The sequence below is a fragment of the Enhydra lutris genome, unplaced genomic scaffold (assembly GCF_002288905.1).
Source record: "Enhydra lutris kenyoni isolate GAN:26980312 unplaced genomic scaffold, ASM228890v2 scaffoldscaffold21, whole genome shotgun sequence".
Lineage (NCBI taxonomy): Eukaryota > Metazoa > Chordata > Mammalia > Carnivora > Mustelidae > Enhydra > Enhydra lutris.
Window position 1 is genome coordinate 26,163,124 of NW_019154105.1, and position 13,778 is coordinate 26,176,901.

Genomic DNA, 13,778 nt, shown 5'->3' on the forward strand with positions numbered 1-13,778 from the left:
TTTTCCCGTAAAAGTAGACTCCAACTCGCATCTTGGTAAGCCCCTGGTGCCGACGTGTTGGCTGGAAGCTCTGAGAGTAGCTAATGTCTGTGTCTCCTCTCCCAGGCCAGTGAAAGGCGTGTCCACCTCGTCGTGTCCCGCCAGGTTCGGCTGCAGAGTCCTGACATCATTCAGGATGCTGGCTGGAACAGCAACGGCAGCCGGTCCCCAGGGCCAGGGGACAGGATCAGCATTCCCAAGGTGAGCCCCAGCTGGGGTGTGTCTGTTCCTCCTGCAGGAAGCGATTTCTTGGGAAGGCTGCACACTTTACCATTTCTAAGTGTAACCTCTGGACTTCGTCACTTGAACACTGTTTGACTTGTCCTGTAAAACAGAAAGCCTAAAGTCCCATCCTCGGGACCTGGTGAGATAACAGGTGTCTCCCATCCAAGCAAGAGGGAAGAAGGTGCAGGAGAGTTTTGAAACCTGATCTTACAGACTTCACAGGGAGACATAGTTTCAAGTCAAAGCCAAATAGATGTCATGTTTTTCCAACAGTCATTTTACTTAAGGACTGTTTTCATTCATTTTGAAATGAAACGGGATTTGCTTGGCTTTTGACTTTTGAAGTTCCCAGTCTGCCTGAAGATTAAAGTATTTTATTAAAAATCAAATTATTTATTATAATTACATATTATATTTCATAAAATTAAATTATTTTAATTAAAAATTAAACTAATTCCTCTGCTAACTTTAGTATGTTTGTTTTTGCAGAAGAACCCAGGAAGATAATATAAACACTTCAAGTTCATGTAACATTAGGGAGTGGTGGGGAATGGGGCAAATCAGAAAACAGATGCCCTATCTTACAGCACTTAAATTCAGAAATAACATCAAATGGTGTGGATTAAGCAGAATGCGTCTATATATTGAATGTATCTTCAGACCGGCAATTTGCAGCCTCTCTTTCAATGAGGTGACTTCACCCAGTTTGTACTTCGGTCTTTGTCTTCTATTAGAGGCAATGCCATAATCTCTCTATTGGATGGCTATGTAAAGCAACACAGACCTTGCTTAGCCCAAAATCAGAGTCCCAAAGCCTTAGTTGGCACCCTATTGTGATGGCAATGAGTTTCTAGCCAGTTCTCCTAAGATCTGATTCCATTAAATCACTTATAACTAAAAAAAAGAAAAGAAAAAACTCTAGGTAGCCCATTCATCTTGCAAGAGGGATTAAGGAATGCCTATTGTAACAATCAGAACACATCAGGCTGAGTTTCAGTTTGGAATAACTCCCAAGTTTGGGTTTTTGAGTCATGGATGCAGAAACAAGACTCAAAATCTTGATTTTTGAAACATGCCGTTAATGACACAGCCTACAAGTCCACACCTCCACCCCTTTTCCCAGCCCGCTAGCCAGCCATGTCCCATAAATCCATACATTTCAGGCTTATTTACAGCAATCTAGACAGAGCAGGCAACTCCTGCTAAAACATTTTATGGATAAGGACTCCCAGGGGTCTTTGACTAGTAAATACCATTAGTGTGTTTAAATTAAACTAATTGTATTTATTAATGGAAAACTAGTTTATTAGCTTAATCTAATTAATTAACTAATTATAGTTGGATTAACTAGACCATATTGTATTCCAGCTCATTAAACCACTAAGCATGAGGCTTCCATCAGCACTGTGGGTCTACAATCCCTTCCACCTAACCACCACGAATCATGCAAAACAGCCAGAATGAGCTGTTCAAAGTTTTGCTGCAGGCTCTGTCATGTATCTAATTCCTGGAAAACATACAGAACAAACTGGCCTGGTGGGAAATTGTAACGTTTTCTTTTTAACTTATGGTTCTGTCTGCCTTTTGAGATGCCCTCACACACACACACACACACAGGGCCTATTTAAAATAAAATGAAGACATGTGGCTCTTTGATGATTTAGGTTTTTATGATCCCACTAAGCTTTGTTTTATCTAGGAAACAACATGGCTTTTTGAAAGTAGGACTAGCTTAAATGAGTCAGAGAAATACCAAAGAAGGCAAACCAAGACTTGTGAGACAGAAAAGTTTGTAGCCAACTGAAAAGTTAAAGACAAACAGGCATCAAATGTAGGTGTGTGGCTACCTCCGTGGACGAGGAAAGGGAAGGTGACCAGAGAGAAATCCCAGGGAGACCTCAACTAGAATGGAAACTGTATTTCTGATGCTGGGTTATAAGGCACAAGGGTAGGTCATTATGTTCATCTTTATACTTTTTTAAAAAATGAGTCTAAAAGGTTTTATTTTAAAAATCCCAATATTCTATGAAGTTTGTATTTTTATAGCTAAGTGATAAGAAGACTGGTGTCCATGATGTTTTTGAATCTACTTGAATTAGTTCATACTAAATTGTGTTTTTGAACATTAGGGAACATCCTGAGCTCTCCGAAGGAGGGAAGGGGGCTTGGGAGAAAACCCAGATGGAAAAGAAGATCTCTTTCGTATTTAACTCTCTTTCCGACCAGAGTCAGGCCACTCAGCGTGGGAAGGGTGGTACTTGGGCTTTCCATTGCTAACATGGGTTTCTCTGGTGGGGAAGGCAGACAGCTGTCAGAAACACAAGACAAAGGACATGTTTTCCGTTTGGGGAGCCCAGGCTTTTGTGTGGATCCCTCAGGTGCTTGAAACCTCTCCTTGGTCAGCACAGCAAGGCTGCTGGGTAAAGCCCTGGACAAGTGTGCAAGAAGACTCCGCTCTCCAGGAACTCACATTCAGAACTAACCAATCCGTGCAGCCAGGAGCACGTAGGTTTCAGCCTCCGAGTCTTATTTGTCATGTATTTTATTGGGCAGAATTGGGTTTGAGTTGAGTTCTGTAGTCAGTGAGATAAACTGTTCCTGGAAAATTGAGGAACGGGTCCTTTCATGTATTTTTCTGACAGTTGTCTGAAAATTGATAGGTTAATTTTTATCACGTGTTAAAACATGACCTCCCAAAGTAGAGTAGTGTGGTGGGAGATCACAGATTTAGTCAGATATCTGGGGTTTCAGTTGCCAATCCCACCTCCCGCCCCCCCCCCCCCCCCCCCCCCCCCCCGCCGCCCCGGCCAGCTGGGGTTCACTGATCAGTTTCATTTTAACATTGAGTCTCAGTTTTTCTGTCTGGACACATTTAAGTAGATAATGAATATTTCTTTCCCTTTCCTCAAGGAATATGTGGCCAAATTGCACATTATTCAAGGAATATTTACTCACAACAAAATAATTAGAGACACACTTATTTTTATTAACTGGTGTAGTGGGTGAGAAGCCATTTCTGGAGTATTTCATAAGATATGTGATTTTGCTACTTTCAGATGGATTTACTGATACATTTTTTTAAAACAGATTTTTGGGGGTTTTTTGGTCTTTTTTTAAAGATTTTATTTATTTATTTGACAGAGATCACAAGTAGGCATAGAGGCAGGCAGAGAGAGAGGGGAAAACAGGCTCCCTGCTGAGCAGAGAGCCTGATGTGGGGCTCGATCCCAGGACTCTGAGATCATGACCTGAGGCGAAGGCAGAGGCTTAACCCACTGAGCCACCCAGGCACCCCACTGACACATTTTTTTAAACAAAATATTCTCAGATCAAAGGTGTTTCTTTGGTCACAGGAGTGCCCTACGTGGGCATTCTCCCCCACTTCGTAAATGAAGCTGGGGGAGCATTGAGTGGTGATGGTATTATACGATCTCCAATGATATTACTGTTAGAGATCCGAATAACAATAATGCGTGTTTAAACTTACTACCTAGAAAGTCAGTTGAATTATTGGAATCTTCCTCTGGACAAATATTATAAATATTGATAAAACTCAATATTGGCAGATGTGGGAAATCAACATGTTCACAAGGTATTGGTGAAATTATACGTGATCAAACTATTTCATATGTATCGAAATGTAAAATGCCCAGGGCCTTTGATTTAGCAGTTGTACTTTGAGGACATTAGCCCAAAGAAATATTTACACAAGTGCACGAGATATGTGTCTAAGGATGTTCACAGTGACACTGTTTAATTTTGCAGGAGACGTATAAACAACCAAAATGGTCATCAGCGGGGGGATAGGACAGAGCCACGTGAAGAAGTACTAGGCAGCTGCTTAAGAATGCAATAGACCATGTGTGCATGCGTGCGTGCATGTGTGTGTGCGTGTGTGTGTGTGTGTGTGTGTGTGTACACATATATTTTTTAATGGGAAAAGGTGTCCTTGTTTTCCAGAGGATTACCATACTGTGTTTTAGACATTACCTTGGGAGCTACCCCTCCAATATCCCTGGCTTCCATGTGGAAATAATGGAAGAAAACAAAACCCTTCTTTGTGAAAATCAGGAGTAAATGCTTTATGAACATCCCCAGGAACGAGCCGGAGGAACAGAGCAGCCAGTAGGAGTCCCTAGTTTAGAACTTTGCCCGGCACTGGGGGCATTTCAGACCTGCCTGCATCTTCAAGTAGGGCTCTTCTGAGCGATGTCTGTGATTATAGGAGGAGACCTGCCGGGTATAACTGCTCTGTGGAAGAAAAAAATCACATACTGAGAATGGACCTAGAGAGTGCCTCCAGAACGACTCTGGAGTGCTAGGACCACTGTGTTCATACTGTTACTTATTTGTCTTATTTGGAAACTTTGCCCTGAAGAAGATCCCATTTCAGTTTATAATTCACTTCTGATAAAGAGTCTCTTCGAGGTTCTGGGGTTTACAGAGACATACAATGGAGACCTTACAAGTACTAATTGTAACATTTGCCTTGGCCATAATAATTTGCAATTCCTGATTCAGTATTTACTACCAAAAACAATTTGTGGCAACTTGTAATTTAACCATCCATTTATTTGACAAACAGAGTTACCATCCTTAATGTGCTAAATGCTGCCTCCGGTGCTAGGGATATAATAGTAACAGGCTATTACTGGATACAATAAGGCCATTAAAACAGGCATGAGTACTTAGATACCATAGAAAATCATGAGATATAAATGAACAAAAAACCTAGGCTTATCTTCATAATGAAGTATTAAAAATGGACTCTTGTGCGTGCAGGCAATAGTTCTCTATGATGTTAACCATCAACTTTACAGAAGTTTAATTATCATGCTTGATCTGTCTGGTCCCCACCTCCATGCCCATAAAGGCACTTTCTTATTTCCAGAGTGTCTTCATGAAAATGCAAATATTAATACAAATTCTCCTCCCTCTTTTAAAACAAAAGGTAGTATACTTACACTTTGTTTTGTACCCTGATTTTGATTTAATTTTCTTTCTTTAGATACAACTGTAAGCTGTGTTTTGAGCTATAGACTTTTCTGAGGTCTGATCAAGTGTTACAAATATTTATTTGCAGTGCATGTTCCCACTTATACCCCGAGGTCACTGCACAAGCAGGGAGAAAACATTTTTAGAAAATTATATGTTGATCTGTATTCATTGATAAACAGTGCCCTTGACTGTCTTATTGCTTCAAGATAATACTGTGGGTAGCTTTGAATGTTTTTCGTTTAAAGCTGTTGAACCAAAATCAGAGTTCTCTTACTTGCTTTTCAAAAGTTGGTCCTCAGTATATGCTATACAATGTGTATACTATATTTTTATGCAATAAAACCAAAGGGTAAAACTGCATATTACTTAGAAATGCTGAAGTAAGAGGGAAGATGCTAATTGGAGGGAGCCCAGTTAGTAGAGTGTTTTTTAGAGTGGAACATCTACAAAATCCATTATTTTTCTTTAGGGAGTTCTATAATTGACTCCCCACCTAAATTAAACTGAGACTATTTAATTAAAATATGGTTATTTTTTTTTAACTTAGAAAAAAATCCTGATACTCAAGAATGACAAGACTTTTATGATACTACTATCAGGAATAAATGAGTCACCTGAAAAATTTGGGGTGCAGTTCACTTTGCGTGTTTACTGTTTCTCCAGTGATCTCCAACCTGTTCCTCTTCCATTTTTTCCATTCCCATTTGAAATGTAAACTTTCTCGGAATCAGCCTGTAGAATTTGGGATAATGCCTCTCTGCTGAGGGTGGGAGGCAAAGCGAGGGTTCTCTCTGCAAGGACTATTGTCATATATTTATCCGACTTGGGTAGTTTTTGTATGTAGAAAACGCAAGCCATCTTGTGAGCCGATGTGCTATGTTTGTTTTTCTGTCTGTGCCTTTAGCCCCTCCATCCTGTGGTCACTTGCCATGAGAAGGTGGTAAGTGTCCGAAAAGACCCCAGCGAATCTCTCGGCATGACCGTGGCAGGCGGGGCGTCACATAGGGAATGGGATTTGCCTATCTACGTCATCAGTGTTGAGCCTGGGGGAGTCATAAGCAGAGATGGAAGAATAAAAACAGGTAAAAGGACACTTCAGGTACTGGGGCAGCGGGGGGTTAAAATGAGTTAGCAGCTTGCTGGATTAGGTCACTGCTTCCAGAATTAAGGAGAGGATGAGAGGCTGAGCTGCCCAGGACCTCTGTTACCCACTGACAATTACTGGTTTGAGTATAGCAGCTGGACTGGGTTTCACCCCTTAGTTTGTGTGGGTTGGTGTGGGCCGCTTGGCTTGCTAATAAGGCAAGTACCTGCAAATATGCCAAGTAATGGGGGAAACTCTACAGTTCAACTAAATAGCATAATTTGGTTCCATTCTTTCTAAGTGGTTCTTGGCAGGATTGGTCCTGTGAGGAACCTCTTCATGAATTGTTCCAGTGTATGGGTTGGATGAGAGACATTCTTTCATAGAGTTTGAGTCAATGACTGTTCAGTGAAAGTACCATGCTAGGTCCTTTCCCACTGTTAAGAAGGTTCCATTAATCTTATGTGTCCCGGGCTACTCTGAATGAAGGAAGGGGATGTCACATATGTGTCCTTAATGATACTGTCAATTTCCATGAAGGGTTAGTTCAGATGGTTGAGCAGCTCTGGCATGTAAGGGCTCAGATACAAGAGAGGAATGTGAAGTTTCCAAAGTACAGTTGCTCGGTGTGAGGAGCCATGGGGCCGGGAGGGGTAGCATGGGGAGGGATTTCTTTGGCCAACCTAACAGTGCATCTTCTGGGGTCAGGCAGGACTCCAAGCCTTTCCCATATGTCTCTTCCTATCTTTTCACTCTTGCTATGGCTATTCTGTGTGAAAAAGAGGATATTCAGTGGAGGCAGAAGATCAGGAGAGAGATAAGAGAATAGAAATTGAAGGTAGGAGAGGTATGTGTTTGTGACTGTCTTGTTCTTCCTTTTCACCCCAGCACCTGGGTGGGGAAGGATGAAGGTCACCAAGAAGTGATTTGTTTGCGAGAGAATGCAAGCAGAGGATTGGGTAGTAGGATGTGTGGAGATGGCCTTGCACAAAGTACGTGCTTGCCCAATGGTAGGAGTACCATCTTTGCAGTGAACCACAATGTTAACTCCTTTTTCCTTCTTCAAGGGTGTAGTTCCTGCTCATTTTTCTTAACTGCTACAGACTCCTCTGCCAGCCACTTTAAGGGTAGTCTCTTAATCACTCATGCAATCCCTATTTCTTGGTTAACTACCATAGGCCAAGATCCATGCAGGCACTGGGAGTTTTTGCCAAATGCCCCCCCTTTGTGCTGAAAACAAGAAATAAGACATGAAGAAATAGGTTTTCTTTGATTAAATAGTAAACGAGGCTAATTTATCTTCCTGCTTTCCTTTTTTTTTTTTTTTAAAGGCAAGAGCCAAACACTAATGTGTATGCTTTAGAAACCTCCAAACAAAACTTACCTTGAAACATGCACCTGCTAATCATTTGCTATCCAAGAACTTGGCCTCATGTCAGTGCGGGAGGCTAATGACAAGCTCCCTCACCCTGCTCACTTTTCCACATCCCACTCCGTCTCTGCCCCTTGGCGCTTTTACGGAAGTTCCTGTTTGCACTCTCACTAAGGATGGCTTCTGCTTGTTTGGCCGCTAGGTGACATTTTGTTAAATGTGAACGGGATCGAACTAACAGAAGTCAGCCGGAGCGAGGCGGTTGCATTACTGAAAAGCACATCCTCCTTGGTGGTTCTTAAAGCTTTGGAAGTCAAAGAACGTGAGCCCCAGGAACGTGAGCCCCAGGAAGCCTGCAGCAGCCCAGCAGCTCTGGACTCCAACCACAACATGGCACCCACCAGAGACTGGTCCCCCTCCTGGGTCATGTGGCTGGAATTACCACGGTGAGTCGCAACGTGACCTGCTTGGAGATGTGTGGGAGGAAACAATAATATTTCTTAGACCACTCTTTTATTCTCTTGGGCTGATTCCTGGCACTAGCATCTTCGTGAACCCCAGGTTGGATTGTAAGACTATTTGAAATAATTCTGTCTTCTCTTCTGTAACTGAAAATTCATGCAGAAAGCCCAGGGCAGAGTGAAAGCTTAGACATGGAAGCTTCGTGATGCACTCAGGTTGAGGACCTTGGAGCTGGCCTGTATGGTTGTGTCATGCAGCAGAGAGAGCTCAATGGACAGGGAGAGAAAGCTAGAATCCAGCCTTCTGGAACCCACCGTGGAACCAGGGGAAGGATTACCTTTCCCTAATTTGCTAGTGGCAAACCTCAGAACTTGCATGGATGTAACCCTTCATTGGTTGGTAAAACCAGCCCTTCATTGGTTTTACCTCTTAAGCATTTGTGGGACCCTGACTGAACAAATTGCAGAAGCACATTTTGCCTGTACCCAGATGTTTGAGCATGACTGAAGGTATGTCTCAGACTCTCTCTCCCTAGTTCCAACTCTTGTGAAGTTTTTTTTTTTTTTTTAAAGATTTTATTTATTTATTTATTTGACAGGCAGAAATCACAAGTAGGCAGAGAGGCAGGCAGAGAGAGAGGTGGAAGCAGGCTCCCCGCTGAGCAGAGAGCCCGACGCGGGGCTCGATCCCAGCACCCTGGGATCATGACCTGAGCCGAAGGCAGAGGCTTTAACCCGCTGAGCCACCCACGCGCCCCTCTTGTAAAGTTCTTATAGAAAACTTGAGGTAGCAGATGGGTTGTCATTTCAGTGAGATGTTAACTAGAGCTTTACGGTGAAGGCATTAAATTGTGTCAGACATTTCAGGAAAATGTTTAAGAGAAGACTTACTAAATGGCTAAAGACAGAAGTTAAATATTCAAAGGACAGATAAGTTGGGGTTTGCACACCTGCATCAGAGCATAAATTCTTGGCCTTCAAAGGATTGCCTTACAAATTCCAAAAGCATGATTTAAATGTTAAGTATTAGAGTCACTGAAGATGAAGCACCGTAGGATTAAATGAATGAAAGTATGATGTTTGGTTTTAGTGCATTTTTCCTGAGGGTGGAGATAGTATGATCTCTCTGTATTTTTTTTTTAATTTTAAAGGAGGTTTTAAAAAACATCCCTGTCTCAAATACACTGACCTAGATTCCTTTGTGAGCCTTTCCTAGTTGATAAATTATTTTTTAAAATAAGTATATTTTTAAACAGTTGAAAATTGAACACTGGGGCTGTTTGAAAACCTTCAAACTTTTTAGAATGGAGTCTGAGAGGAAGAAGAGGCTGTTATTTTAACATTTAAAAAAAAATCTTTCTGAAACCAGCATCTATGAAAGTAGGCCATTTTTAAAAAAATGTTTTGTGCTTGAAAGCTGTTCTTCATGAGTTCAGAGTTCCTCACCGTGCATTCGTGCGAGACAGGACAAATACGAGATGCTTTTTACTCCAAGTACAGCCACATGAATGGCTTCCTCTCCCTCCACTCTTTGTCACTTGGCCTGAGACAGCAGTTCTCTGCTCTTGCCAAAAGGATAGTCTGGATTGTGTTCCCTTCCTTTGAAAGACGTAGACAGGAAATGTGAAATGATGCCAACACAGACAACACTGGTGTTCAGTCACCCTGGGGGCCCCTGGTCTGCTCGCAGTGATATCATCACAGTAGAATCTAAAGGCACCAAAGCGGATATCTACCCTCCCAGACCCACTCAACAGAGGTAATCACGGTTACCAATTCCTTGTGCGTGTTTGCAAGGAAAGCCTATGTCAGGGGTTGGCAGACTTTTTCTGGAAAGGGACGGAGTTGAGGGTTTGAGGGTCATGCTCTGTGTTGCCAGTACTCAGTTCTGCTGTGAGCATGAAAGTAGCCGTCAGTATGCACATGAATGGGCTTGGCTATTGGGTCACGAATACAGGCGGTTGGCTGGGCTGTAGTTTGCTGGCCCCTGGTCTAGGTGTCTGTGTACACAAGCACACACAGTTGTAGTGCATACACTCTGTGTACCATGTTTTTTTTAAAGAAAGATTTTATTACTCATTTGCCAGAGAGCTAGAGAGAGAGAGAGCACAAGCAGGGGGAGCGTCAGGCAGCTGGAGAAGCAGGATCCCAACTGAGCAAGGAGACTGATGTGGGACTTGATCCCAAATGAGCCACCCAGGCGTCCCAGAATTTTTTTGTTTTTTTGTTTTAACTCTTAAGAATATACTCTGGGTATCATTTCACATGAGTATATATCCATGTTGTTCTCTACATATCTATGTTGTTCTCTTCTGTGGCTGATAGTGCTCTGTTGCACAGCTGTACCATGATTGTTGAACAGGTTCCTTTGGACAGCGAACATTTCAGTTGTTTTCCATCTCTGCTTTCGCAAACAATGCTGCAGTAAGAATTCATAAGGAACATACGGGGTAGCCGTTGCACTAGTGCGGGGTCCACTCACCATAGAGCTAGTTACGGAAACCTCAGGGCGTCTGCCTGGCCATGGGACAGGCTGCCTGGGTATAAAAGTATTGGATCACACTCTTGGGTACAGGGTAGGTTTCGCATCACTGTGAGCGAGCATTGAGTGGCCATGTGGACAGGTGGGAGGCCCATCTCTTCCTCTGTATGTGTGGCTTGTCCTTTTCACGTGATTATCAGATGACTGATATTTTGGGTTCTCCTAGGGAGCCTAGATATGTATTTATCTTTTAGGTTTCACGTCTTGCATTTTCTGTTGAATCCTTTTCAACTCCGTGTATTTCCTGTGCTTCCTTCGGTTACTGTGGTCTGTCCTGCATATTCCTTACTGTAGCTTATCCTTTCTGGTTTCTATGTTCATTTTGGTGGTGCTTTTATTCTTCCCTTCCCTCTCTTTCCTCTGTCAGCTCATTTCCTCTCTCGTCTCACATCTTCCTGGAAATCTTACATCTCTGCATGGATCTCAGATTTACAGAGGAATTGTTTCAGCGGTATTTTAAATTCACAGTATGTGGTTGGTTATAAATTTCATTTTCTATGGTAGCGTTTTGTTTCTGTGGCAGCATTTTTCTGGTGAGTGGTGTTTGTGTTACTGCTTTTGCTGTTACTTTTCCTCTTTTCTGTTGTCCTGTGTGTCTGCCTGCTAGTTCTTTTTTTAACTCCGACTTAGTTAAGTTTTTCCTGGACAGGCTATTGGCTGGGGGTTTGTAAGGGGAAGGAACCAGGGCCACCTTCCAAGTGGTAGCAGTGTCTCTTTAGGACACGGGGTTGTGCTGCCTCACTGCTCTCAACCCAAGTTCAGCAGTCCACGTCTCTCCCTTCCACCCAGGCTGCTCCCTGGACATACAGGTTATCTGTTTTCTCGTGGCCTCACGCGTGCCCTTCTTCTCTGTCAGAGTGGGCCCAGGGAAGCTCTGCCAATAGCCAGCCTGCCTGTTTCTGGTGTTCTGCTGTGGAGTGGGCCGCTCCCTGCAGACCCCCAACTGTGGACAGACTGGCTTTCATCTTCCCCCTCGTCCTCTCCCTTCCGCAATCAGTTCTCCCTCATCTGTAGTGACCAGTTTTGTTTCAGCTGGTGTTTGCATTTCTGTTTCCATGTCTCCTAGTTGCCGTTAGAGTAATATTTAAAAGCAGAAGAGGAAACATAATCTTCACTCTGACATTTTGAAACCAGAAGTATGTTCATCCTGGCATCTTTCAGACATCCTTAATTCTCCATTATACTCCTTTATCAGGCTCTTAGCTAGTTTCAGGATGTGAGCACCTAGTCATAACACTGCTACAATTTTTATGGATGGGAATATCTACTCACATCTCTAATCTTGACCATAGAGAGCTTCGAAGACCCCAGTTTCTCCCCAGTTGATGCAATACCATTGGCTTAAATGTCTCAAGTCATTTGGCATGATTGATGTCCTAAGAATTTCAGGCCATTTGTCATACCGAGCAAGCTATTTGTCTGAACTGCTATAGACTGAGGCTAAAAATAGATATTTTTTTTGAATTCACAAGGGCATTTCCCTCCAAGTTATGTATTTACTCCAAAACATTTTCCCCTTACAATTTAACAGATTTTGAGGAAACCTATTTGCCGTAAAGTATGATTCAGTCTGTTACCTAAGATTGTCTACCAATGAAGGAAAATGGCATGTCAGCAGGTCTAGAAATAGGAAATCCTTTTCTAGGACATTGTAATCATGCCCTCAGGTACAGTCCAACACACAGAATGAATAATCATGAAGAAGATAATCATACAGTGAACCAGCAGCTGCCTGTTCTGAACCAGTGGGTGTCAGGTAGGAGGAGTAGCAGGGAGGGTTATACAGGACAATGCAAATATACCTCACCCTTCTCAGTGGTGCCTTGTGTGCCAGGAGTGACCCCTGGGCAGCAGCTCCAGATGGGGGCTCTAAGCTATCCCAGTGATCCATGCCATTCAACTGAAGGGAGATGCAGAAATCACTGAAGACCTTCTGCTTTATCTTCTGTTGGCTTTCAGGCCCAAACTCCACATCTGGAAGTCTTTCAGAACATGCTCTCATCTGGACTAGTATGATAAAGGAGAAATGAGTTAATATGTACTACTCTTATGTAGGCAGAGGGTGCTCTGGGAACCCAGACAAGACTTTGGAGTGAATTAGTGAGAAGAGTGGCAACATTTTTTTTTTTTTTTTTAAACAAACCTCTTTAATGTTTGGCTTGAACAAAAGATACCAGGGCTCTCACATCCACTTCTGCATTCAGTCTGTTGCCAGATCACCTATCATGTGTCCTCTGAGCTGAAATCCTTATAAGAAAATGAGTTTTTTTTAACAAAGGCAAATGTCTTACTATTCTGATTAAAGTATTTTTTGACCTCTAGACCCCCTGAAAGGCACGTACATGGGAACCACACTTTGGTGTGGTATAGAGGCTCAGTGCAATTTTGAGGTCCTCTGAGATAAGGGGAATCCTTAAAGGAGACTGAGAAGGAACAGCCAGTGAAACAGAAAAATATACAACTTCTTGAGCAACCCAAGACTTTGCTGTAGTCCCTAACGTGGAGTTGATTTTTGAAGTAACCATAGTTTTCTCATTGGGAGAAATTACTAAACTCCTTGCTATTCTTTAAACTATGCCAACTCTTCTTCAATGAGGCCTAAATTTAGAGAATGAGTTCAGAAAAGGAAAAAAAGCTCACATTGAGAATTTAAAGTCACTTTATATTTCAACGGTAAATCCTGAACATCACTGATCAAAGCCAGGCTCCACATTTCCCAATGGAGAGTGAAGTAATTCAACTTGAAAAACAAATGCCCAGGACTCATATGTTCCAACTAACCAAGGTCTGACTGTGAAAGGGTTTAACAAACAGAGTTCTTGCTGCTACAGTGAAGTTGAAATACACCAAAGGAAGGAAAGTACTTAGTGAAAAAAAATACTAGTAATACTGCCAGCCCCTTGAATGCACGGTACAGATGGCATGGTTTTTGTCTGCTCTGTCTACTGATCTCCCAGGTGCCTACAGTATGGTACACTCAATAAATGTCTGCTGAAAGATGATCCAAGCAGAAAGATACTTTCTCTCCAGTATCAAAACAAAAATCTAGGAAAATCG

General features: G+C 42.5%; 1 protein-coding gene across 2 annotated transcripts in view; it reads left to right on the top strand.

Moving 5' to 3' along the window:
• The window catches only part of LOC111148925 (ligand of numb-protein X 1), a 102,731-nt gene that overhangs the window by 86,187 nt on the left and 2,766 nt on the right, over positions 1-13,778 (top strand). For both annotated transcript variants that reach the window (XM_022505722.1, XM_022505723.1), the window contains exons 6-8: positions 106-240; positions 6,167-6,344; positions 7,921-8,164. In XM_022505722.1, the coding sequence (XP_022361430.1) occupies positions 106-240; positions 6,167-6,344; positions 7,921-8,164 (557 nt within the window). The remainder of the gene's footprint in view (positions 1-105; positions 241-6,166; positions 6,345-7,920; positions 8,165-13,778) is intronic.